Source organism: Leptodactylus fuscus, chromosome 7, assembly GCF_031893055.1.
Source record: "Leptodactylus fuscus isolate aLepFus1 chromosome 7, aLepFus1.hap2, whole genome shotgun sequence".
Classification (NCBI taxonomy): domain Eukaryota; kingdom Metazoa; phylum Chordata; class Amphibia; order Anura; family Leptodactylidae; genus Leptodactylus; species Leptodactylus fuscus.
Window position 1 is genome coordinate 3,118,884 of NC_134271.1, and position 27,969 is coordinate 3,146,852.

Here is a 27,969-nt window from a genome sequence, read left to right on the forward strand (position 1 = left end):
CCGCCTGTCTCCGGGCAGGACACGGAAGATGGCGGCGGATGATCGGTCCCGGTCGGACTCGGCTAAAGAGAAGCGGCGGGAGCAGCTGAGCCGGTGGCTGGGCTCGGAGACGGAGCGATGTCTGCCGCCCGGCTCCTCACGCCGCCCGCCCCGGGTACGTTTCGCCCAAGGAGCCGTGTTCATGGCCGCTTGTTCGGCTGGAGACCGGGAGGAGGTTCGGCAACTGCTGGCGGCCGGGGCGCCCATCAATGGCACCAACGTGGACGGGCTGACGGCTCTGCACCAGGTACGATCCCTGTCATACAGCGCCTGCCTGCCTGCCGGGGGGGTAGTCACAGGTCCGCGGACACTACCTGCCCAATAATATGTCACCCCCATACACTGACCCCCTAATATGTCACCCCCATACACTGACCCCTAATATGTCACCCCCATACACTGACCCCCTAATATGTCACCCCCATACACTGACCCCCTAATATGTCACCCCCCATATACTGACCCCTAATATGTCACCCCCCATACACTGACCCCTAATATGTCACCCCCATACACTGACCCCCTAATATGTCACCCCCATACACTGACCCCTAATATGTCACCCCCATACACTGACCCCTAATATGTCACCCCCATACACTGACCCCCTAATATGTCACCCCCATACACTGACCCCCTAATATGTCACCCCCCATATACTGACCCCTAATATGTCACCCCCCATACACTGACCCCTAATATGTCACCCCCATACACTGACCCCCTAATATGTCACCCCCATACACTGACCCCCTAATATGTCACCCCCATACACTGACCCCTAATATGTCACCCCCATACACTGACCCCCTAATATGTCACCCCCCATACACTGACCCCTAATATGTCACCCCCATACACTGACCCCCTAATATGTCACCCCCATACACTGACCCCTAATATGTCACCCCCATACACTGACCCCTAATATGTCACCCCCATACACTGACCCCTAATATGTCACCCCCATACACTGACCCCTAATATGTCACCCCCATACACTGACCCCTAATATGTCACCCCCATACACTGACCCCTAATATGTCACCCCCATACACTGACCCCCTAATATGTCACCCCCATACACTGACCCCCTAATATGTCACCCCCATACACTGACCCCTAATATGTCACCCCCATACACTGACCCCTAATATGTCACCCCCATACACTGACCCCTAATATGTCACCCCCATACACTGACCCCCTAATATGTCACCCCCATACACTGACCCCTAATATGTCACCCCCATACACTGACCCCTAATATGTCACCCCCATACACTGACCCCCTAATATGTCACCCCCATACACTGACCCCCTAATATGTCACCCCCATACACTGACCCCTAATATGTCACCCCCATACACTGACCCCTAATATGTCACCCCCATACACTGACCCCTAATATGTCACCCCCATACACTGACCCCCTAATATGTCACCCCCATACACTGACCCCTAATATGTCACCCCCATACACTGACCCCCTAATATGTCACCCCCATACACTGACCCCTAATATGTCACCCCCATACACTGACCCCTAATATGTCACCCCCATACACTGACCCCTAATATGTCACCCCCATACACTGACCCCTAATATGTCACCCCCATACACTGACCCCCTAATATGTCACCCCCACACACTGACCCCCTAATATGTCACCCCCATACACTGACCCCTAATATGTCACCCCCATACACTGACCCCCTAATATGTCACCCCCATACACTGACCCCCTAATATGTCACCCCCCATACAATGACCCCCTAATATGTCACCCCCATACACTGACCCCCTAATATGTCACCCCCATACACTGACCCCCTAATATGTCACCCCCCATACACTGACCCCCTAATATGTCACCCCCATACACTGACCCTCTAATATGTCACCCCCATACACTGACCCCTAATATGTCACCCCCATACACTGACCCCTAATATGTCACCCCCATACACTGACCCTCTAATATGTCACCCCCCATACACTGACCCTCTAATATGTCACCCCCATACACTGACCCCCTAATATGTCACCCCCCATACACTGACCCCCATACACTGACCCCCCCTAATATGTCACCCCCATACACTGACCCCCTAATATGTCACCCCCATACACTGACCCTCTAATATGTCACCCCCATACACTGACCCCCTAATATGTCACCCCCATACACTGACCCCCTAATATGTCACCCCCATACACTGACCCCCTAATATGTCACCCCCATACACTGACCCCCTAATATGTCACCCCCATACACTGACCCCCCCTAATATGTCACCCCCATACACTGACCCCCCCTAATATGTCACCCCCCATACACTGACCCCCCCTAATATGTAACCCCCATACACTGACCCCCCTAATATGTCACCCCCATACACTGACCCCCTAATATGTCACCCCCATACACTGACCCCCTAATATGTCACCCCCATACACTGACCCCCCCTAATATGTCACCCCCATACACTGACCCCCCCTAATATGTCACCCCCCATACACTGACCCCCCCTAATATGTAACCCCCATACACTGACCCCCCTAATATGTCACCCCCATACACTGACCCCCTAATATGTCACCCCCATACACTGACCCCCATCATCCTAATACTCTGCTCCTCTAGCTGTGCTGCTCAGTCTTAAAGGGGAGCTCCACTTTTTTGACATGTCAGCTGATACCCTCAGCCAGGGGTCCTGAGACTGGACATAAGGAAGGGGGGGGGGGGGTCTCTTACGGACCAGATTTTTTTTCTGAGACATTTCCAAATCTTTGAGATGTCCAAATATCCAGAAGTGATGGGAAGAGTCCGAGGAACCTTCCGGCTGTTGGGAGACTCCTATGTGATGGCGGCCAGGGCTTGCTGGGGGTTGTAGTTACACATGTAGTTATATTGGCACGGGTGAGCCCCTTAATGTCCTAAAAGTGAAAAAAAAAACCAAGACAAAAAATACTACGAGCCTCTTAAAGTAAGTGTCCCTTTAAGGTTATGGGGGTCACTATTTATTGGGGGGGGGTATTCCTGTCCATGGCCTGTGGAGATTTCCCAGTCACCCCCTTGTTTTTTGGAGGCCTCTCTCCACTCCTGTAGACTTCCCCCCAGACCTCGGAGCGTATATATCTCCATATTGAGTAGTGCCTGCGACCGTCCGCCTCACAGCCCACACCCCGATCTGAATTCCTCCTCTAATTATTGCTGGTGTGATGGGGTTGTCGCCCTCTTGTAGTAACGTGCGTAGACCCCCCGCCCTGTCCGCCAGCGCTGACCCCCGGGCTGGTGTGACCCCGCTGGGAGTTGTAGTCTTGCCGATGCTCGGCGTCCTCTTTGCATTCCTCACGTCACTGACATTTTCTTGTATTTGTCTCAAGTCTCTTTCCCGGGAAGAAGAAATGACAAGTAAATCTCCAAGTCCATGTCTACCACGATATATCTGTTCCTGGGAAAGCTGGGTGACTTCCAACATGGCCGCCATTATTTCTCCCAAAGGGGTTGTCACTCATGTTACCAAGGATACGTCACATGAGGAATCTGTGACGGCAGCCATATTGGTTATCACCCAGCTTTCCCAGGAACTGATAGAACGAAGAAAAGTTTTATATTTTTATAGACTTTTAGACTTTCCGTGCCTTAAAGGGACACTTAAGGTGATGAAACATCTGAGGCGAGGGCTACATGGCAACAAAAATTCCAAATCATCTCTCTCGTGCCGCATGGCAAGAGTCGCAGGAAAACCAGACCTGTTGGATTTTGGTTGCAGGACTCGCGGCTTTATTTTACTGCAGACTTCTAATGAAATTTTGCGCCGCTTCGACTCGCGCAGGTTACGTGTAGGACGCGACGGCATTGTTGCGACGAATAAAGCTGTGTGACAGTACGACGCACGATTGTTTATGCTGCGTGATCGCTGTGTGACTTTTTGTCATGTGACGTGTTGCGGTGTAACCCCGGCCTACATACATGAGCTGAGTGCACCTTTAGCCCGCAGCTATTCCTCCTGACTCACCCGTATACATGCATGCTCGGCCTGACAGGTGAATAACCTGCGGCTTATCTCATGGCTGTGCCGATCATCTGGTGAGGGAGAGCAGGGTGACCCCATACTGATCGTCTGGTGAGGGAGAGCAGGGTGCCCCCATACTGATCGTCTGGTGAGGGAGAGCAGGGTGCCCCCATATTGATCATCTAGTGAGGGAGAGCAGGGTGCCCCCATACTGATCATCTGGTGAGGGAGAGCAGGGTGCCCCCATACTGATCGTCTGGTGAGGGAGAGCAGGGTGCCCCCATATTGATCATCTAGTGAGGGAGAGCAGGGTGCCCCCATACTGATCATCTGGTGAGGGAGAGCAGGGTGCCCCCATACTGATCATCTGGTGAGGGAGAGCAGGGTGCCCCCATACTGATCATCTGGTGAGGGAGAGCAGGGTGCCCCCATACTGATCATCTGGTGAGGGAGAGCAGGGTGCCCCCATACTGATCGTCTGGTGAGGGAGAGCAGGGTGCCCCCATACTGATCGTCTGGTGAGGGAGAGCAGGGTGCCCCCATACTGATCATCTGGTGAGGGAGAACAGGGTGCCCCCATACTGATCATCTGGTGAGGGAGAGCAGGGTGCCCCCATACTGATCGTCTGGTGAGGGAGAGCAGGGTGCCCCCATACTGATCATCTGGTGAGGGAGAGCAGGGTGCCCCCATACTGATCATCTGGTGAGGGAGAGTAGGGTGCCCCCATATTGATCATCTGGTGAGGGAGAGTAGGGTGCCCCCATACTGATCATCTGGTGAGGGAGAGTAGGGTGCCCCCATACTGATCATCTGGTGAGGGAGAGTAGGGTGCCCCCATATTGATCATCTGGTGAGGGAGAGTAGGGTGCCCCCATATTGATCATCTGGTGAGGGAGAGTAGGGTGCCCCCATACTGATCATCTGGTGAGGGAGAGTAGGGTGCCCCCATACTGATCATCTGGTGAGGGAGAGTAGGGTGCCCCCATATTGATCATCTGGTGAGGGAGAGTAGGGTGCCCCCATATTGATCATCTGGTGAGGGAGAGTAGGGTGCCCCCATATTGATCATCTGGTGAGGGAGAGTAGGGTGCCCCCATACTGATCATCTGGTGAGGGAGAGTAGGGTGCCCCCATACTGATCATCTGGTGAGGGAGAGTAGGGTGCCCCCATATTGATCATCTGGTGAGGGAGAGTAGGGTGCCCCCATATTGATCATCTGGTGAGGGAGAGCAGGGTGCCCCCATACTGATCATCTGGTGAGGGAGAGTAGGGTGCCCCCATATTGATCATCTGGTGAGGGAGAGTAGGGTGCCCCCATACTGATCGTCTGGTGAGGGAGAGCAGGGTGCCCCCATACTGATCATCTGGTGAGGGAGAGCAGGGTGCCCCCATACTGATCATCTGGTGAGGGAGAGCAGGGTGCCCCCATACTGATCATCTGGTGAGGGAGAGCAGGGTGCCCCCATACTGATCATCTGGTGAGGGAGAGCAGGGTGCCCCCATACTGATCATCTGGTGAGGGAGAGCAGGGTGCCCCCATACTGATCGTCTGGTGAGGGAGAGCAGGGTGCCCCCATACTGATCGTCTGGTGAGGGAGAGCAGGGTGCCCCCATACTGATCATCTGGTGAGGGAGAACAGGGTGCCCCCATACTGATCGTCTGGTGAGGGAGAGCAGGGTGCCCCCATACTGATCGTCTGGTGAGGGAGAGCAGGGTGCCCCCATACTGATCATCTGGTGAGGGAGAGCAGGGTGCCCCCATACTGATCATCTGGTGAGGGAGAGTAGGGTGCCCCCATATTGATCATCTGGTGAGGGAGAGTAGGGTGCCCCCATACTGATCATCTGGTGAGGGAGAGTAGGGTGCCCCCATACTGATCATCTGGTGAGGGAGAGCAGGGTGCCCCCATACTGATCATCTGGTGAGGGAGAGTAGGGTGCCCCCATACTGATCATCTGGTGAGGGAGAGTAGGGTGCCCCCATACTGATCGTCTGGTGAGGGAGAGTAGGGTGCCCCCATACTGATCGTCTGGTGAGGGAGAACAGGGTGCCCCCATACTAAAGTGGCCGGTCGGTGCAGCCCCTTGGAGGCCTTTGCTGTGCTGTTGTTTCCTGTTATCAGCCATTTCAGGCTGCTGAAGGAGTTGTCCCTTATGCACAGGACGGGGATGGTGTCCGATCTCCGCGTCCCCCGAGAACGGAGGACCGAAAGTGCCCCATAGACCTCCTTGTGATGGAACGGAGAGCGTGAGCGGAGATTACAGTCCGGACAGCCCCCCTATAGAAGTGTATGGAGCACTAGTGCACTGCATGGCGTTGTCAGGACTGTAATCTCCGGTGCGCCGCTCCATTCACAGGGAGCACTTCCGTTTCCCCATCCTCCTGATCATTGGGGGACCCGGTGATCGGACATGTACCCCCTGTCCTGTGCATGTGTCCATTATGGGACAACCCCTTTAAGCAGTCGGCCATAGTGCTCTTCAGTGGGTCGGGTCCCTTTACGTCCCCAATGTCCATCCACCATCTAATGTGTCATCGTCCTTGTCACGCTCTGCCCTTTGACCTTCTTACCCCCTCCTCAGGCTTGTATAGACGAAAATATGGACATGGTTCAGTTCCTGGTGGAGAATGGCGCGTCCGTGAACCAGCAGGACAACGAGGGGTGGACCCCGCTCCATGCAGCAGCCTCATGTGGCTTTGTCAGCATTGCGCAGTAAGTCTGGGGGTCACCGCACCCCAAATCCGTCATTTACCCTTAAATGTATTTAACGTTCTCTTTCCAACTTACCCAACTTTCCCAGACCCCTGCAGATCTAATCGTCATTGTAATGGAGTCACTTGACACCTCTTTCCATATGATCACATAACTAGGAGGAGGTGTGTTCAGGATTCTGGGAAAGCTGGGTGTCAGCGCGTGTGCTCGTCTGCAGACATTGAGCCCTTATTTCAGAATGTCAGTGATGACGTGATTGTTTTTTTTTAGTGATGACAGGTATGTGGTTAGAACAGGTTATACCAGGGGCGCATCGCTGACACCTCCACACCTAAGTCAGCGACACGGCCCGCCGCTAATTACAGGGATTCCAGACCTCCCCGTCACTGCGCGCACATGGGATCAATATCCAGAAAATAGCATCGACATGGACTGTGCTTGTCAGTGAATAGAAACCTTCTCGTACATGGGCGGAGGCTGAAACCCTTCCCGCTGGCACAGGAGCTGCGGTCACACCTTAGTCAGAGTGGCGGGTGTGCAGACCGGAATATTTCTACTCACTGACAGCAAGCAGCGGTCTTAAAGGGGTTTCCAAAATAGGAAAAATGGCCGATTTATTCATACAACAGCGCCACCCCTGTTTGCAGGTCGTGTTTGGTATTGCAGCTGAGCTATGGACGTGAATGGTGTTTGAGCAGCAATACCAGACACAACCTGTCGGTAAGCGTGGCGCTGTTCTTAAAGAAATGAAACGTGTTTTGCTAGTTGGACACCTCTGTCCTGTCCCTTCTGATGGTCGCACCAGTCGCCCCCCCCCCAGCGATCAGACACCTCTCACCTGTCCTGTGTTTCGATGTTGCGACAACCCCCTGTAATGCAATCGATGATCTTTTCGGCAGGTACCTGATCTCTAAGGGTGCGAATGTGGCCATTGTAAATAGTGAAGGGGAGCTGCCGCTGGACGTGTCTCATGAGAGCGCCATGGAGAAGCTGCTGAAGAGCGAGGTCAAGAAGCAAGGTGAGTGCGGGGCAACAAATACTGCCCTGTGATTGGTCGATTTCTTTAAATAGCTTTTATTAATCCGCCCTCCTCCGGCCTAAAATTTACAAGGCTTTTAGAGAAAATCTGTTTCTGTTGCCCATAACTTTCCAGGAATCAATAGATAGTTGGTGAGAGGGAGACTCTGCTGGATCCGCCGTGAGCCTGTGATGTCACTTTCATCATCACTTGGTACAGCAGCTGCTCAGTCCCATTCGAGTGAATGGGGCTGAACTGCAATACCAAGCACATGGATGATACCTGTAATGCAGCCCCCCCCCCCCAGTAATATCCTTCATAGACCCTGGGCCAGAAGAGAGACTGTTATAGGATCTGTCCTGAGTTCTGTCCCATACCTAGGCATGCATATGGGGTCATGACTATATAATGGGTCTGAGTGCTACTCGTGAACGTACAGCCATAGACAATGCACATGTGTGTGGAGACGACCCCTTTAAAGTCTAGGAATGGACCTTAGCCAGACGGCCGGAGAGCTGATTGCAGGAATTTATGGGTTAAATCGTACCTGCAGGAATCTGTAAGATGAGAGTGCACGTGATGTAACGTTGTCTCCTACGCCTTGATCTTTCCGTCTCGCAGGTGTCGATTTAGACGTAGCGCGTAAAGAGGAGGAGGAGACGATGTTACAGGATGCCCGGCGCTGGCTGAACAATGGGAAGTATGACGACGTCCGGCATCCCACCACCGGGGCCACCCCCTTACATGTGGCGGCTGCAAAGGGCTACACAGAAGTCATAAGGTGAGCGATTAGGAATCAAGTCTAAGAGGGAAGGATGTGATGGCTGCAAAGACGGGGGCAGATTTGGGCTGTTACTATGGTCGCTCAGGGCTCGTCCCCTTATTGCCAGCTCTGAGGTTGGCAGCTGCCGGAATGTAATGCGGGAGATCTATCAAAGCCTTCACCAGTCATCTCCTGCATCGGCAGACGAGAAGAAGAGTAGACACCGAGCAATCTTATAGTGCAGGGGATTCTATGCAGAAATTTCACACATATAATATCAGAGCAGACCAGACGGCCTCTCACCTGCTGCAGTCATGAAAATCATTCACAACCACGTATAGAGATCTAAAGCAGATGGAGGGAGCAGCACGTCTAGCAGACACCGAGCAACCGGGAAGAGACAACATGGAAGGAGGGAACAGACCGCGCTCACAGGTCAGAGACAAGGATTTATTCAATGGAGATGCACTACAATACTTGTCTGTGACCTGGGAGCGCCGTCCATTGCCTCCTTCCCTGCATCGGCAGAGGATGCAAGTCATGTACGATGAGGGGCATTGCTTCTGATAAATCGGGTACAGCCCCCTCCAGGTCAATATTAAGCATTATTTACACCAGTAAGCTGTTGTGCGGTTCATCTTTAATAATGACTAGAGATGAGCGAATAGTATTCGGTTGAATACCGCCATTTGCAGAGTTATTGGTGTACTCAGTCACATACCACGCAGAAAGGTGGGAAATACTCATTCCCCTCCAACCTCCCCTGGCGGCTTTTTTTTTTTTTTTTTTTTTCTTTTAACACCAATGTCTATGGAGGGGGAGGTATTCGATCGAATATACTCGCTCACCTCTATTAGTGACCAATCCCCAGGCCACCTGCGGGGTACGACACCTGGGACCTCCGCTGATCAGCTGTGGGAAGAGGTCTTGGTACAAAGGTGAACTTTGTGACTTCTTCACTGCTTTCGTCATGCGCCGCCTGTTTCTTAGTGGCCGTACAATGTAACTACAGCTCAGCCCATATAAGTGACATAGTGATAAGGTGCCGCCGCTTGTGAGCCCTATGGGCCTCCTGGGATTTCCTAATGATGACATAGTCTGAGGATAAGCTTAGTAATAAAAATGATCTGGACAATGCTTCAAAGTTCCAAAAATCCCATCAGGTTTGCATGGTCCGCTCCCAATCCCCTCTTGTATTACATGACCCTTGGTGAGTCCCGCTGTAAGGTACCCGTATGAGCGGCTGTTGTGTCCGTATCAGTAGTCCCTCTGCACCTCCTATGATTCAGGGCCGGGGTCACTTCCTCTCTATTGTATGCAGGAGCGGAGTAGAACATGTATATACTGTACGTTGCTCAGACTTCTGACTTGTTTCTCGCCCTCTTTCATATCGCCCTTATCCCCCATGTCTCCTTCCTTTCTCATTTTCCCTATCTGTCTCAGGCTGCTCCTACAATTGGGGTTTGACGTGGATTCCCGTGACTTAGATGGTTGGACTCCTCTGCACGCGGCCGCTCACTGGGGCCAGCAGGATGCATGCCGTCTCCTGTGTGAGGCTCTCTGTGACATGGAGGCTGTCAACAAAGTGGTGAGGGGGTCAGCGGTCTCCTCACACTATGCACAGATATATGCCCCCCCCCCCCAGCTGTGTCATGGCTGCTTCTGTACACCTATGCAGTGTATCTCATGTGCGTCTGACGTCCTCTTGGCTGCTTATATCGTGTGTTGCTTGAGCCTTCCATTGTCCTGGTTGTGTCTTCTCGGGTTGGGGGGCTTCTAACGCTGCTCTGCGCTTGGTGTGTCTTGCCATGATCCATTGCTTCTTGGTGCTAACCGCATTGCTCTTGCAGGGTGCCCTGTCTGTCTTGTGTATAAGGTATAAGCACAACTTTTCAATGTTGTCTCCACTTTCTCCAGGGCCAGACGCCCTTTGATGTTGCAGACGACAGTTTAGAGTCATCCCTGGAAGAGATGAAGAAGAAACAGAGCGCGGTGAGATCTCATTGAGTCTTATAGGGGGGCGGGAGTGACCCTGAAATCAGTCGATTTCCTCTTTGCTACTTTTTATTGGTCTTTTTAACTCTTCTCTCTCCACTTTTTTTCTTGTTTTTTTTTCTCCTTTGCAGTTACGTTTGGAGAAGATGAAGAACGCTCCGCAGATCATGTCTCCCACAAGCCCTCTGAACCAGAATGCAGCCGGCAGGACAAGGAGGTCTGTGATGCTTCTGCCGCGATTGTGTGATGCTTTGTAATAGACAGTGTGGCATGGCGGGTGTGCTGTGGATTGTGGTGCATGAGGGCTCAGGTGTGTTCCCCCAAAACTTAGAAAAACACCGGTAAATATCACCAGTCTTTGAGCCATCCTCTCAGATTTGGGACCTGTTCACATGGAGGATTTTGGAGCTGACTTTGAGGCGGATTCTGTCTCAAATCCGTGGCTCAGTCTGCAAACCCATGGTGGAAAGCGAAGCTCCATGACATAATCCATCATCTGGCTGTCATTATAGCACTCAAAGGATGTCACCCATCTTTCTTGGATTTCTGAATGGCATGCCTGCCAGGATATGTACTAACGCATCACCTGGCTCCCCTATGGCTGTATTACTGCAAATCTTGGAAAGCTGGGTCGTGATTCTTGCAGAAGCTATGAGACTGGCCATATTTGCAGACCAGACGTAACGTAAAGAGGTTTTCCCTCTAAGAGAGCAGAACTTTAGGACTTGGTGTTACTAGTGTGGGGGGGGGGGGGGGTTATCGCTCGTAGACCATTGGTTTGTGTGCTACGTCATACACGGAGTCATGTCACAAGGGAAAGTGTGATGCACTACGGTGTGGACAATCCACTGTGTGAGCTTCAGATGTTCTCACTGTATGGGTGTGTGACACTTGGTGTGTGTTCCCGGGCACTTTGTGCACTGACCCCTTGCACGCTCCCTGCCCCCCAACCCGTTTTTCAAATAGGAGTTCTATTTCTCGTCTGAGCAGCCAAGAGAAGGTTGCACTCCGCGTGCAGGACAAAGAGCGCCGGACACAGCCCATCACGTCTACGGTGCCCACCAGCCAGCCTATTGCGTCCAGTTCTGATGAGTCTGGTTCCGATGCGGAGTCTGGTGAGCGCTTTCTATTCCTCTTCTTGTGTTTCTGCCGTCAGTGACCGAGATCCCTGCTGTATAGAAATTGTCACCATTCAGATCAGTCTCTGACGGGAGGGAAATGGGACCACACCTTGGTTTCCCTGTCTTAGAGACCTCTGCGCTAGGAATTTATTAGACACACATTAGACTGACCACCCATAGACATCTCCTACAGGTCTGTAATAGGAGAAGGCCTTTAGTAGATATCTGGAAAGGGGTTTTCAATTTTCATATGGATTGAGGTTTGCAGCTGCTCAAAGAGCAGTTACTAAGCGCGTCTCTTGGTCTGCAGGACCTCTCCTGTCCTCTCCTATATACACATATACCATACATTTCATGGGCATGTGCAATGCTTAATTTCACCTAGGGTGGCGCTGCAAGGAGATTGAACACTTGGTGACCCAGCAGGAGGGCACTTTGTGGTCACCCCTCCAGCAAGCTCTTCATACCTGAGTGTAGTGAGGTCCTACATTCATCCCTATAGAACTTAATATGATGCCAAACCGATTAATAAACCAGCGCTGTAAAGAAGTTCCTGACTAGTCCCGTCCTCCTTCCCCCTGTACCTTCTCACCTGCTTCTTATGTATTGTGTAGACCATTCATGTTGTTATCATCTCCATTTACTTACAGAAAAGGTGAAGGCCCAAGAAAGAATTAACAATCTGAATAACCAGTTACGTAACCTATCCACAACCACCACAAAGAAGGTGAGCAGGAAGGGCGGGGGTTAATCCGGGATCTTCCAATGACCGTAACCATTTTTTAGTCAGTGACTTGGACACCCCCAATAACTTTGCCGCCCGCTACTATCCATAGACCTCAGCTGTCCCGGAGCAGGAGAAAACGGAGCCATCCTCGGGCTCATGGCGAGCCTCCTTGAGGAAGACTGGTAGTTCTGGCACCCTGAGCTCCGGCACCACCTCTGAAGAAGGCAGGAGGGCAGCATTACCTAAATCTGCCTCCAGCTCCCAGCTAGCAGACAGAGTGTGTATCGTCACCGCCCATCTGTTTCCTTAACTATTTCTTTTCTAGCATTTCCACGGCTTCCTATTTCTTCTCAGTGGATTCCAAACTTTTCTTCGAATCTTCCTTCATTTATCCTTGTCCACCCTTAGTGGAGTCTTCAGGAGTCTCCTGACCATCATGTTCTTTCCTTTAGGAGAAGATGGGCTCTGAACTCCGCTTAGCTCGTGTGCCGCCGAGTCAGAAACTGTCCAGTAACCAGGAAAATGTCAGGTCAGTGCGGAGATGTCAACGCAGGGCGGTAGGTTTGTATTTGGGGCACAAGTCACATGTTCTGATGTCTCTCTGTTTGTAAAGGGAATCTCAGTATAGCCGCGGTTCCTACACGCGTCAGCGTAACGATGGAGATGAAGGACTGAACTCATTCCGTAGACAGCGCGAGCCTCTGACGTCCAGGACCGAACCTTCCCTATCAAGGAGAGAACTATTAACAACTAAGCCAGAAACAACATTAACAAGTGGAAACACTTTGTCTCCTAAAGTAGATGCCACGGCGGCAGCGCCCAATTCACTTACAAGGTATGGAGGTCGCGCTTTATAGGATGCCAAGTGTCTCTGCCCTCTATTCAGTACAAGTCACTTAAGTAGTCTGAGACAGGTGACTGCAGACTCTCTGGCTGGCAGCGCCATTGCAATGACCGCACCATTTCAGACATGGCTGTTCTGCTCAGAGCTGATACCGTTCCTTAGGTAGGTCTGTTAGCAAACCCATTGCACTAAGACTGACCTTACTCCGGAATGGAATGGGTACAGGGACTGGTGAATTGTATCCTGGGCAGATGCCAGTATGAGGGACGTGGGGCTTCACTTGATCTGGATATGGCCCATTGATGGCGCACATATATATATATATATATATATATATATATATATATATATATATATATATATATATATATATATATATATATATATATACACACTCTGAATGTTTCCTTTTGGACTTCATTGTTTCCTTACCCTGACTGCAGTGAGGACTTGGCTTCCAGCCTATGTATACTGAAGGACTGAACTTCTTAAGAGGGAAATATGCTCTTATGATAGTTTGGGACCTCCAAGAGCAGACGGCAAAGATCTTTTTTTGTCCCATTGCTGTTTTGCACAGAATAGTACGTGCCCTTTATTTATTTATTAACCACTTCTATCCGTTCCAGAACTGCTGGGACTGCAAATACAACAAGTACAAACTTGGAGCTGCCAGTCAGTACAGAGACCAAAGAGCGGCGCAGGTAAGAAGTCTGGATGGAGACCTTTATACGGTGTCTTAAGGGAGGGACACGTAGAGATAGATGTATAGGAGTGTCTTACAGAGTTCTGTCTGTAGGTCTTACCTGACCCCTGTGAGAGATGAAGAGGCTGAAGCTCAGCGGAAGGCAAGGTCTCGACACGCACGACAGTCTCGTCGGTCCACTCAGGTAACATATCACACATCTTCTACAATTTCTGGGATCTCTCACCATATTATTCAGCTCAGCACCATTCACTGTAATACTTTGCAGGGAGTGACTCTCACAGATCTGAAAGAGGCAGAAAAGGTCATCAAAGGTCAACAGGAAAATAAAGACGAGGTATCCGAGCCTGCAAAGAACCAAGAAGAGGAGGCCAAAGACAACCAGACGAAGCCACGGAGCAGCCGGGCCACCAGTGATGATGGGGTGAGTGGCCTCGGGGCAGACACTGCTCACGGCTGCGTGCCTGTAGTAATCTGTCAGGAGAACGTAAGGTCCTGATACGTCTTATCTGAAATTTACAGGCAGAGGTCAGCTGGAGATCGCGAATCGCCAGTTTGCAGAAATCTGATCTTTTAGGTTTAACCACTCCAGATCCAACTCCAACATCCTCAGGAACACACAGACGAGGAGTCGGACAAAGCTTAGAGAGCAAAGGTTCGTGCCGGACGGTTTAGTCTCCTTTATGTGGCTTTGTGGAACATGAAAACTCAGCTAAATGTCATTTACAGAGATGCAAAAGTCCCAAGAGGACGAGAAAGAAAGTGACGAGCGAGGTGGCAGGAGCAAGGCGGGTGTGCGGGATCGGAGGAGGCCACGAGGGAAGAGGAGATCCACTGGAGTGCCACTGACCACGAGAGATGTGAGAATCTAGTAATCTGGGGGGGGGAAGGGGTGCATATGTATATGATTTGTGCACATTGTACGGCATTGAACATACAGACACCGAGATCGGTCCCTTACTCACTGAGCCACCCTGCGGCCTAAGTTATGTATATAATCCTGATTTACACTGTCATTCCTTTCACAGAGTGATGGCGAGGAGTCTGAGGAAGAGGACGGGGCAGAGGAGAGCCCGCACGCTCAGGTGCTTGGACCTTTATGTCTTATGTCTTGTAAAGCTTTGCCCCGGAGTGTAATATAACGTGTAGTCGGGACTTGCCGATTATTATAACCTGGGTTTTGTATCTGTTCTTGCTGCGTGGCTCTGGGGATTTTGCCATGAGGTAAGTGATCTGCATGTCTGGGCCAGCCCGTACCTTATTCCCATGTACACGGGTAAGAGCATTGACCCCTTCATTGCAGCGATGTTTGCCTTCCCATTGTGTGACGTAATGTCTCTCTCCTTTTTCCTCCCAGGTAGATGGACTTAGCTCTCGGTAAGTGTTTTATAAGATTTGATCTCTTACATTCAGTCATTTTTTGGCTGTCCTAGAGAACCCCTATAGTGTGCATGCCAAAATAGTCATTAAAGGGATAGGTCACAATATATGTTTACTCCTCTAACTTCATTTTTAATGCAACGTTGTAACGGGACGATTTGGGACCTTAAACCATCCCGTAAGGACTAGTGGTTGGTTTAGCGACCCAAATCGCCCTGTTACAACGTTGCATTGAGAATGAAAGCTTTATACTCTCCGCGCCTGCGCAGTACATCTCAGATTTGGTGCGCAGGTGCCCGACCCTGCGAGGTGCTGTCACATGGTATGGGAGGAGCGGATGTCTAGGTTATGAGTTTCCTTGAAATCTTGAACGGCTGCCATTTCTAACTCTGTCCAAATCACTGTGCGGACTCCACTTAGGAGTTAGAGACTTTGCTTGTCGGAGTGAAGGTCAGAACGTCGTATCTACAAGATATAAGTCCTGGCACAGCGCTGGTCAACACGTCTCGTATAATAGTCCATGCTCTGAAGTTGGTAAAATAGGGACACTTAAGCCCGGCCCCCCTGACTGCCCGAATCATCCCTAAACCAGCAGGGGCAAACTTCTTAAGACACACCCTTTGAACTGGACATGCCCAAAGCTAGGAACTTGTCCTGCCAAATCTGGGACACAACAAGGGGCCTCCTCCTGGGCCTGCGTTACTCTCCTTCAGCCTGGGTGTATTCCCGCTGCTCTCGCCCTCCGCCCTCGATATACCGACAGACTTCCTTTTAAAGGAGCATTGAGGGTAGTTTCACATACAGGATTTTTTGGCAGATTGCCTCGGTTTTTGTGGCAGTTTTCCATCCAGTTGTTTGAAACAAATCCAGAAGGGGATTCAGAAGTGATGGGAACTATAAAGGAAGATCTGACATTTCTGCTTCCTGCATTTTTTCCAAAAAACGTTGCGTGTGACTACCCTAAAAGCTTAGAGACCTCCTTTCAGCACCTCCACCAACTCTTTTCATATTTCAATGGTCTCCGCTTCACTGATTCCAGCACGGTGGGAGTTTTTTCCTGTAGCCCCCACCACTCTTGAGCAACAAGTGTACTTAGTTTCTATCCCCGATAGTCAAACTAAACTCTCTAATATCAAGAGGGCGGTGTCAGGCGGGGGGGCGTGACTCAGAGCTCCAATCAGAGGAAGGCAATGTCAGCTCATAAACACGCCCCCTTGCCTTCTCCAGCCACCCACTTGACATTAGGGAGTCTAGTCATCATATCGGACTCTGCGCTGACTTCTTGGGAACGGTACGGGCGAGAGAGACGGTTCCAATTGTGCCGGAATCTTAGAGAAGGAGCTTATTAAAGGAAGGAAGGACCTCTAGAAGATTCTACTTTTTACTTTTACCATGAATGTATCTAAAAATAAGACTTGCACCTCCGCAGAGGACGCGCTCCGTGACCAGACAATACGTGGAGCCGATCCCCTCCGGTTGGACGCTATTGTATGAAGGCCGTGTCTATTGTGTCATGTGTTGTTGCCTGCAGCGTGTTCTCTGCCTTCTGTCTGTCTCCTATTGAAGTCTCTTTGTTGGTTCTTGTCCTGCTTTTGTGTTGACATCCTGTGATGCTGAATATCTTTCAGGGCAGATTCAGTTTCCAATGCGCACACTGCAAGCCGGGTAGAAGCCGCCATTGCGGCCGAACACAGGGACACGAAGGACTTCAAAAAAGTAGGTTCCAGTTCTGGAGCCGGTCAGATTAAACTTAACAAATGGGTGTTCAGGGGCGCGCAGTTCCCTTCATGAGTTTCGGTGGGACTTCACTATATGAATATGGAAGGGGTTTTTTTTTTTTTTTTTTTTTATAGGAGGGCATTTTCTTAGGTGGAGTTATGTTAGTCTTAAAGGGTCATTCTCGCTGGTTTTACTGGTGTGGATAGATCCATAATAATGGTTTTGTGAGTGCTGTGTGCAGAGTCTGCTGTGTATCCTGTAAGCTGCTGCTTCACACCTCTCTTCCCTGCCTGAAAGACCAGATAGGGAGGAACCTGTCATGTACCAGGAGGGGGCAGAGGAGACAGGCTGAAGTTGTGTGTTATAGGATACACAGTAGGTACTGAATACAGTACTCACAGATAGTCGTAAAAGGGAATGTGGATCTGGGGAGTTTTTCATCATAGTCTTCGCTCCTTGCCTCCTATCTATGACTGATTTCTCCCTGTATAGCGGTGTCCGATAGGTTACATAGGGGATCCTGAGTGGTTCCGTGTCACCGATCTATCACTTGCTGCCCTTCAATAGCATGTACGGTGTGATGAGACTCCGCCCCTTCTGCCTCTATAGATCCATTAGCATAATGGGAAATATATATCACGAACTAAGACCGGTATACACAAGGCATAACAATAGCATAAACCTGCTGCTGGTTACTGTAGTCCTTCAGTAAGTGACATGTGGACGCTGTCTTGTTCCAGCTGTATGAAGACTTGATGAGAGACAATGGACGTCTTCGCTCCCAGCTGCTAAACACCCAAAACCTGGTGAATGAGACTAAAGCAGAGTTGGAAAGAGCCAACCAGGTAAGATGGACAATCCATATGGATGTATTACAAGATGGCGGACCTAGCCTCGAGTGCTGGGAGAGGGATTACTAGTGTTATAGGTATCTGTGATCAGTCCCTGTGATGTATACCATTCCCTAGTGAGTATATCGTATAGGGCATACAGTATATACTGCTGGGAGAGAGTCTACTACTATTATAGGTATCTGATCAGTCCCAGTGATATATACCATCCCCTAGTGAGTATATAGTAGGAGGGTATACAGTATATACTGCTGGGAGAGAGTCTACTACTATTATAGGTATCTGATCAGTCCCAGTGATATATACCATCCCCTAGTGAGTATATAGTAGGAGGGTATACAGTATATACTGCTGGGAGAGAGTCTACTAGTATTATAGGTATCTGATCAATCCCAGTGATATATACCATCCCCTAGTGAGTATATAGTAGGAGGGTATACAGTATATACTGCTGGGAGAGAGTCTACTACTATTATAGGTATCTGTGATCAGTCCCAGTGGTATATACCATCCCCTAGTGAGTATATAGTAGGAGGGTATACAGTATATACTGCTGGGAGAGAGTCTACTACTATTATAGGTATCTGTGATCAGTCCCAGTGGTATATACCATCCCCTAGTGAGTATATAGTACAGGGTATACAGTATATATCGCTGGGAGAGAGTCTACTACTATTATAGGTATCTGATCAGTCCCAGTGATATATACCATCCCCTAGTGAGTATATAGTAGGAGGGTATACAGTATATACTGCTGGGAGAGAGTCTACTACTATTATAGGTATCTGTGATCAGTCCCAGTGGTATATACCATCCCCTAGTGAGTATATAGTAGGAGGGTATACAGTATATACTGCTGGGAGAGAGTCTACTACTATTATAGGTATCTGTGATCAGTCCCAGTGGTATATACCATCCCCTAATGAGTATATAGTACAGGTCAGTATATACTGCTGGGAGAGAGTCTACTAGTATTGTAGGTATATAGTATCAGTCCCCCCCCATACTGTCCCCTAGTGAGTATATAGTACAGGGTATACAGTATATACTGCTGGGAGAGAGTCTACTACTATTATAGGTATCTGTGATCAGTCCCAGTGGTATATACAATCCCCTAGTGAGTATATAGTACCGGGTATACAGTATATACTGCTGGGAGAGGGACTATCAGTATTATAGGTATCTGTGATCAGTCCCAGTGGTATATACCATCCCCTAGTGAGTATATAGTACCGGGTATACAGTATATACTGCTGGGAGAGGGACTATCAGTATTATAGGTATCTGTGATCAGTCCCAGTGGTATATACCATCCCCTAGTGAGTATATAGTACCGGGTATACAGTATATACTGCTGGGAGAGGGACTATCAGTATTATAGGTATCTGTGATCAGTCCCTGTGATATATACCATCCCCTAGATCAGGGTAGGGAACCTTCGGCTCTCCGGCTGCTGTGAAACTACAACTCCCATCATGCTCCATTCACTTACATGGGAATTCCAAGAACAGCAGAGTGAGTATGCATGCTGGGAGTTGTAGTTTTGCAACAGCTGGATTGCCGAAGATTGCCTACCCCTGCCCTAGTGAGTATATAGTACAGGGTATATAGTATATATCACTGGGAGAGAGTCTACTAGTGTTATAGGTATCTGTGATCAGTCCCTGCCACATACTGTCCCCTAGTGAGTATATAGTACAGGTCAGTATATACTGCTGGGAGAGAGTCTACTAGTATTGTAGGTATATATTATCAGTCCCCCCCCATACTGTCCCCAGTGAGTATATAGTACAGGTCAGTATATACTGCTGGGAGAGAGTCTACTAGTATTGTAGGTATATATTATCAGTCCCCCCCCATACTGTCCCCTAGTGAGTATATAGTACAGGGTATACAGTATATACTGCTGGGAGAGAGTCTACTAGTGTTATAGGTATCTGTGATCAGTCCCTGCCACATACTGTCCCATAGTGAGTATATAGTACAGGTCAGTATATACTGCTGGGAGAGAGTCTACTAGTATTGTAGGTATATATTATCAGTCCCCCCCATACTGTCCCCTAGTGAGTATATAGTACAGGGTATACAGTATATACTGCTGGGAGAGAGTCTACTAGTGTTATAGGTATCTGTGATCAGTCCCTGCCACATACTGTCCCCTAGTGAGTATATAGTACAGGTCAGTATATACTGCTGGGAGAGAGTCTACTAGAATTGTAGGTATATAGTATCAGTCCTCCCCCCATACTGTCCCCAGTGAGTATATAGTACAGGGTATACAGTATATACTGCTGGGAGAGAGTCTACTAGTATTGTAGGTATATATTATCAGTCCCTCCCCCCATACTGTCCCCAGTGAGTATATAGTACAGGTCAGTATATACTGCTGGGAGAGAGTCTACTAGTATTGTAGGTATATATTATCAGTCCCCCCCCATACTGTCCCCTAGTGAGTATATAGTACAGGGTATACAGTATATACTGCTGGGAGAGAGTCTACTAGTGTTATAGGTATCTGTGATCAGTCCCTGCCACATACTGTCCCCTAGTGAGTATATAGTACAGGTCAGTATATACTGCTGGGAGAGAGTCTACTAGAATTGTAGGTATATAGTATCAGTCCTCCCCCCATACTGTCCCCAGTGAGTATATAGTACAGGGTATACAGTATATACTGCTGGGAGAGAGTCTACTAGTATTGTAGGTATATATTATCAGTCCCTCCCCCCATACTGTCCCCAGTGAGTATATAGTACAGGTCAGTATATACTGCTGGGAGAGAGTCTACTAGTATTGTAGGTATATATTATCAGTTCCCCCCCCCCCATACTGTCCCCTAGTGAGTATATAGTACAGGGTATACAGTATATATGACTCCAGGGACTATTCTAGGCTTAGTAACCAGTGGTCGGTTCCACTTTCTGCCCCTTTATGACAAATATGGGTTTGTTTTGCTTTTCCCAATAACCCCATAAGACCGCTAACTAGCACAGCCCCCCATGACCTGTTCAGCGCCCCTATAATCTCCTCTTCATCTTCCCATCTTGGTTTTAGTTTCCTAATTTTTTGCTTTTATTTCAGCGGCAGGAGAGGAGCGTGGACAGATCCTTTCTGATTGATACAGAGAAGAAGGTGAGATCTGACGTCTCCATTTGTTGTTCCCTATACAAGACTTATGTCCTTATACGCAGCATAGGGGGGGACGTGTCCGGTCACTGGGGGGCCTCAAAGAGAACGGGGAGGTCGGGGTTTCTCATTTTAATGGATCGGCACTTGCACATGCGTCTATTTATGGGACTGCTGAGAATTACCGGCCCATAAAGATAAGTGAAGTGTCAGTGCACGTGTGCGGCCATTCAGATAGGCGGGCTTATCAATGGCGGGACCCCCAGAGACCAAGCACCTGTAAATGTCCCCCTCCCCTATAATAAACTGCAGTGTGTAGGTGATCCCTATAGGGGAGTCTGTGTAGTACACAATGGCCACTGACAGGCCGGGTGTTTGGTGCGCAGAGACCCTCCTTATTGATGGGAGACCCCCGTATATTAACCATGTCGCTATTCATTTATCAATAGGAGAAGCTAATCTTGGAGCGTAGAGTATCTGAACTTCAGGACGAGCTGAAGGTGAGTAATGAAATGTCAGACGGTGATGGGTTCCTGATCTTTCCACCCAAATTGTCCTGCTTTCTCTTGTAATTGTGATATTTCTGGCCATTAGAGCTGGTGACGCTCTGCAGTTCGATCTCTTTGGGCTTTCAGTTTATGGAGAACTTAAGAGTTACCAAAAACCATGACTCTGCTGTAACAAAAACAGCGCCACTCCTGCCCGTAGGCTACATGTGGTATTGCAGCTCGGTTTTATTTGCTCTGCTGCCATACCAGACACAATGGACAGGAGTGGAAGCAAGCAGCCATGTCTTTGTAAGCCTGTACAACCCCTTTAAGTAAAGGTCATGAGTATTAGAAGAGTCCATGTCTGGAGAATAGGTGAGTTAAAGGGATTTTCTGATGTCCTTAGGATAGGTCTTTAATATGTGATCGGCGAGGGTCTGACTACTGGGAGAGGACAGTGTCCTCTAGTCTATGGCATTGTGTTCACTGTTCATATGGTATAGCTGCAGCTCTGTTCTTGAATGGGGCTGAGCTGCCATGTCAGATGGACTTGGCATTCAGTAAATAGGCCGCAGCAGTCACCCAGATGCCGTGACCTCTTCGCCCAGCAGATTGTGGGGGTCCATCGTGTTCATTGTTCTTGAATGGGGCTGAGCTGCCATGTCAGATGGACAGCGCTGGACTTGGCTTTCAGTAAATAGGCCGCAGCATTCACCCAGGTGATTGTGGGGGTCCGGGGTATCAGACCCCCTCCAATGATGACCTATTCTAAAGGACAGGGCATTGTCAGGTGAGCTTCGGAGAGCCCCTTCAGGTCATGGCTTCACTCCGACCTTATATTTTGCTTCCGTCTCACTTTCCCCCTCCTGTCCCCTTTTTAGGTTCTCGGGGATCTGAAGGCCGACAACCAACGCTTGAAAGACGAGAATGGAGCCTTAATCCGAGTTATTAGTAAGCTATCCAAGTAGCCGAGCTGCCTCAGGACCTGCTCCGTGTGACCTGCTCTTCCTCCCGTCACCCCATGGGGGCAGACAAGGCGGACGTAGTCAGAATGGCGCAGGGAGCTGGGGACTATCGGATGGCTGGTCAGCCTCTCCTCCATGCTACCACTTCACTCCTCCTCCGCACAGCCACCCCTCAGACCATGGGATTTGTCACTTCAGAGGCCACTTTACATTTTTTTGGAACAAAAATCACCACCTACAAAGAGAGGAGGTTTCAGTTGTCAGAAGGCGCCAAAAACCACACACTGGTCAAGACACATTATTGGTTGAGCGACAGACCATCTTGCAGGTGCGGCTCCGGCGTGGCGGCACTTACCTAGAATATATATATATGTTGGACACGAGAATCTAACGTTCAGACCAGCTCAAGCCAAGATGTTCCTGACCCTGAACCTGCACCTCCAGCTTCACCCCATGGGGATGAGCGGACAGACAAGCACACCATGTTGTCACCCTGGTCCCCCGACCCGTGGAGTACTGTGGATTACTAGAGTGCCCTTGGGGGTGGCTGCCGTACCTGTCCCGACCCCAGGACGGAGGGCAGAGCTAGGAGTGGGGTGAGCAGATCCAGCGTTTGGGAAGAGCACAAGTCCCTGGGATCGTGTTGTGTTTTGGTTTGTTGTTCCCTGGTGTTTTTTTTTTTTTTTACTTTTCTTATGCAATGATGTCACTTTGTTGAAGCCGCCGCCAGTATGGGTAGGTAACACCGTATGTTCTGTTTCATGAGCACATTTTACGCACTAGACTCCGACGCGTTCTATTTTCCCCACTTTTGATAGGTTTTCTTATCGTTTTTATCAGGGAGAGGATTTTATTTTATTTATTCTGATGATTTTTGTGATGGAGATAATAAGAGGAATCCCGTCTATTGGCAGAAGTGACAACCAAGCTGCTATAATACCGCACCTGTAACCATTGATGGAGATCTCTAGCCTTAAAGTGGCGCTCCGCTGTCACGTGACCCTATGTGCTTACTGTATGTTAGATAAGTGACGGAGTGATGAGCGCTCGCTGCTACAATGTAACAGCACAAAGTGTCTGCGCAGATAAGGAGCCCGGGCAAACTACGGACGGCCAGTTCTACTTTGTGACTAGAGTTCTCCTTAAAGGGACCCTGCCATATGTAAAATGTATCCTGAAGTGCAGGCGGCCATGTCATGGGGCAGAGCGATGTATAGATTTGTCTAAAAGGTTTCAGAATAACTTATTTACTTATCGTAGTTAAAGCTCCTCCTCCTGGGCTTAGGAGTCCAGTGGGCGGGCTTATACTAAGAACATTGTCTATCACTGAGCAGGACCGCCCACTGGACTCTTAGGCCCACAATAAGCCGAGATATAAATGAAGGATTGCACAGATTGCTCTGTAATGTTCTGTCTGCACATTAGGCTGGATTTTCCATATGACAAGTTTATCCGGTTTTTAGTCTATCGATATTAGAGGACCTCCGCAGATCAGCTGTACAAGACAGAAGGGCTCTGGGTAACAGTTACATACCACAAGCTGCCAACTAGTGGTGGGTGTAGGTACTGCAGTGCTGCCCCAATGAAGTCTATGGAAACATTACAGAGAGCCGTGCGGTCTCTGTACACGTGATCTGCGGGAGTCCTGGGTGTCAGACCCCCATATGTAATAGTGATGGACTATTCTTTGTATACTAGAAACCGGATACCCCTTTTAAAAGGGAGTCTCTCCCCAAAACCCAGCGTATCCCCCCCAGTCCTGCAGATAGGTTAGGGGTCACCTGAACCAAACAGTGTACCCCCCTTGTGACTCGGCGCCCCCATTGCTGGGGGAAGAAATGCCATTGAGTCAGGTGACCCCAACCTATGTGTGGGGCTTTATTGAGGGGCTCATCATGTGGCCGTGCTGGGAGCGGGAGACCGACTCCCTTTAAAGCCCCTTCCTAAGCAAGGAGCGAGGCTTAGCTTGTCAGAGACTAAGGCAATATTTTAGGATCCCCCTCACAGTCCAAGGCCAGGGCCTGAGCTCGGCAGACCGAGGAGTTTTTACCATATAGTAGAGCCGATAAATGAAGACTATATACCAGCGGGGGGACATATAGATTATATACTATGCACTATTGGCATCTATACAAATGTATGGTCTGATGGGGGATATACTAGGGAGCGCCCCAATCCTCGCCCTGCCTGAGCCGCAGTCACTGGACAGGTTTATTTCCACTTGCTGATCTGTATTAATGGGGTTTGGCCACAAAAGACATGACTGGCGTATCCAAACTTCTAGGACCTGCTCCTGTGTCTGAGATGAGCGCACCCCCCCCCCCTGCCAGACTCTGTGGCACCCTAACAGTTAAAGGGGTTCTCCAACCCCAAGTAGAATTATCATACCAATGATGAATCCACAGCATCGGCCATCAGTGATCTGTGGAGTCCGACACCCTGACCCGGCACTGACACCCATCACCTCTAAAGCCGCTAGTGGATGGATGGTGAGCGCAGCGCTGCCCCTGTACAAGTAATACCTCTATACAGAGGACGGGGCTGCTGCGGAGCTCCTATTACGTGTAGAGATGCTGCACGCCCTGCCCGTCCTCCAGAAGCTTCCGGTACCCAGAGGCTCCAGAACAGATGACCTGTGTGTGGTCCGGACGTCCGACCTCACGTAGAATATACTCCCCGCCTGTCCTGTGCCTTCATCTGGATAGGACAACAGTAGGAAACCCCCTTTAAATCCATTCTCTCACAGGGGTGGGGTGTTACACTTGCAGCATCGCTCTCTAATTCTAGATTCGCACTTACACGGAGCTCGGCAGACCCCGCTGACTATAATGGGGTCCATTGTTCTTAAATAGAAACCGGCAGAGGAAAAAGTCTTCCGTGCAGGACTCGCTCCTCCGCCGATTTCTGAGTCTCTGATGGAGAGCCCAGGCCGGAGGTGACCGTGGCCTTAGATACAGAAATAGCAGAGAACGGCGAGGGGTCTGCTGTGGAGAGGCCAGGAATGTCTTTTGTGGGCAAACCCCTTTAAGAAGCCATAGAAGTGAGTGGAGGGCGGCTCTAACCCCTTTAAGAAGCCATAGCAGTAAGTGGAGGGCGGCTCTAACCCCTTTAAGAAGCCATAGAAGTGAGTGCAGGGTGGTGCGGATCTGAGGACACCCCTGTTCATAGCGGCCATGCTGCACTACAGACCCCCCGATGACATGACCTGGGCCGCATCTTCTGTTCCTCCATGCATTATACATGTTGTCCATCTTATTTGAGAAGTCCGCCCCTAGGAGACCACTTTGAGGACCGTTTCGGAGGGTCTTCTCAGAGGTTCCTCTGGCATTATATTCATTCATAGTATTGTTGTCCAGCGATGAACATCCGGACGCCATTACAATGGGATGTTTTGTCTTTTTAAAGGCGTATTCCAAGACTTTTAATTTGATGGCCTTTCCTTCCAGGACCTCCACTGATCAGCTGAAGGAAGGGGCCACGGCAGCAGCAGACATGGCTCCGACCACTGGCCATGCCCGGTACTGCAGTTAGAGCCGTATCCCGCACTGTCAGGGCCCCGGCCATCCGCTGATATGTAGGTTTTGCTTTGTCTTCTGGTCCTTATTAATGTCCCTCAGTCCAGCTTCACATGGGGGTGTATTGGGTCCATGAGCTTAGGACCAGATGGCGGCCATATTTCCTGGACTGGACACTGAGCTCTCCTGGACTCCTATCTGATGTTTCGAGTCCCTGCAGGACTTCTGTGCTGTACTCGTGGTTACAATACGGGATCATAGTCCTTGGGGGCTCAGCATCAGACATGACTGTGATGTCGGGGGAGGGTCTGGGTCCAGGCAGTATGGCCGACGTACAATCCATACTTATACGCCCATGTGAAACTTCTCCTTCTCACTGTATGACGCTGAGTATTATGGCGGCTTTTTTTTTTGCTGCATTATTCGGTTTTCTATTCCTACGTTCCATCTATAAACCCGCCATTAGCTGAGCCCGGAGTCCGCACATGGCTGACAGGTGATAAGACGGGCCTTAGACAGCTTAAAGCCAAAATGTGTTCCACCCTGGCAAGGTAAGAGGTGAGGGGGCGCTACAGTATGGCGCTCTTTATAGAGACCCCTTAATGGCCCATGCTGACATACAGGCTGATACTGGTGTCTGTCCTCCCGTGCAGGCTCGCACCGTACAGTCTTAGTCTGGTGATGATCAGGGGATCGCTGCCAGCCGCTCGGTCCCCCCCCCCCCCCCCCAGTAACATGTATGCTTGGCTCAGCTGGGAATGCATGGTAATTCCAACGCAGGAATGAGGGAGGAGACAATGTCAGGCACCCTGCTGCGTCTTGTCTTGTGGTAACCGGCCAAAACATATCAGGAACAGCAGATCTGTCTTCACCTCCAAAAAGATCAGCTGCACGGCGGCCCCTAAACCGAGGAGATCAGGGATGGACACAGCGCAATCGTGCGCGGCCCACCGGGCATTTGGCGTTTTGTGACAATTAACCCATTAAGGTAGTGGAGCCGGGGTAGTTATATATACCCTATATACTGTGAGGGCAGATGGGGAATTGCTTGTGACCCCTCTTAAAAGAGCAGTAGACATAGAAAATGTTCACAAACTCTTAAAGCACTTTATCCCCTTTTATCTAATTTACATCGCAATTAAAACTGAGAAATCTACATCCACCCCCTCCGAATATGCCGGGGTGTAAGACTGGCTGCAGCAGGAGCCTCCCCCTCCTGTCCCGCTCAGATACAGCCCGTAACTTCTTCCCCCTCCTGTCCAGCTCCAATATACCCCTTGCACCTCTTTCCCCTCTGTTCTACCCCATTTCCCCTTTTTATATAATTTTGTTTTATATTACAATTAAAACAGTAAAATGCCCATGCACCTCCCCCAGGTGTCTGGCTGCAGCAGGAGCCTCCCCCCCATGTGTCTGGCTGCAGCAGAAGCCCCCCCCCAGGTGTCTGGCTGCAGCAGGAGCCTCCCCCCCAGGTGTTTGGCTGCAGCAGGAGCCTTCCCCCCCAGGTGTCTGGCTGCACCAGGAGCCTCCCCCCCCAGGTGTCTGGCTGCAGCCGGAGCCTCCCCCCCAGGTGTCTGGCTGCAGCAGGAGCCTCCTCCCCCCCCCCCAGGTTCTGGCTGCAACAGGAGCCTCCCCCCAGGTGTCTGGCTGCAGCAGAAGCCTCCCCCCCCCAGGTGTCTGGCTGCAGCAGGAGCCTCCCCCCCATGTGTCTGGCTGCAGCAGAAGCCCCCCCCCCCCCAGGTGTCTGGCTGCAGCAGGAGCCTCCCCCCCAGGTGTTTGGCTGCAGCAGGAGCCTCTCCTCCCCAGGTGTCTGGCTGCAGCCGGAGCCTCCCCCCCAGGTGTCTGGCTGCACCAGGAGCCTCCCCCCCAGGTGTTTGGCTGCAGCAGGAGCCTCCCCCCCAGGTGTCTGGCTGCAGCAGGAGCCTCTCCCCCAGGTGTCTGGCTGCACCAGGAGCCTCCCCCCCAGGTGTTTGGC

General features: G+C 50.3%; 1 protein-coding gene across 4 annotated transcripts; it reads left to right on the top strand.

The window, feature by feature from the left end:
* Window positions 1-27,459, top strand: LOC142212767 (protein phosphatase 1 regulatory subunit 12A-like). 4 transcript variants are annotated; one of them, XM_075280806.1, is made up of 24 exons: window positions 1-286; window positions 6,649-6,779; window positions 7,679-7,797; window positions 8,419-8,578; window positions 10,004-10,148; window positions 10,478-10,552; window positions 10,687-10,772; window positions 11,546-11,670; window positions 12,327-12,403; window positions 12,513-12,680; window positions 12,856-12,932; window positions 13,017-13,238; window positions 13,874-13,948; window positions 14,044-14,134; window positions 14,219-14,374; window positions 14,473-14,605; window positions 14,680-14,810; window positions 14,979-15,035; window positions 15,308-15,327; window positions 16,959-17,046; window positions 17,790-17,894; window positions 20,982-21,032; window positions 21,476-21,526; window positions 22,396-27,459. In XM_075280806.1, exons 1-24 carry the CDS (start codon window positions 29-31, stop codon window positions 22,480-22,482), a joined length of 2,688 nt encoding a protein of 895 aa, XP_075136907.1. In that variant the 5' UTR covers window positions 1-28; the 3' UTR covers window positions 22,483-27,459. The 4 variants fall into 4 exon arrangements, with proteins under 4 accessions (XP_075136907.1, XP_075136906.1, XP_075136908.1 ...); XM_075280805.1 differs by having other exon boundaries at window positions 11,522-11,670; window positions 22,396-27,458; XM_075280807.1 differs by lacking the exon at window positions 12,513-12,680 and having other exon boundaries at window positions 11,522-11,670; window positions 22,396-27,456.
* The last annotated feature ends 510 nt before the right edge of the window (window positions 27,460-27,969 follow it).

Coding starts and splice junctions, on each gene's coding strand:
- LOC142212767 (XM_075280805.1), top strand. CDS start 29: ATGGCGGCGGATGATCGGTCCCGGTCGGACTCGGCTAAAGAGAAGCGG. Junction 14,606..14,679: donor ACAAAGCTTAGAGAGCAAAG/GTTCGTGCCGGA, acceptor TGTCATTTACAG/AGATGCAAAAGTCCCAAGAG. Junction 15,328..16,958: donor GTAGATGGACTTAGCTCTCG/GTAAGTGTTTTA, acceptor AATATCTTTCAG/GGCAGATTCAGTTTCCAATG.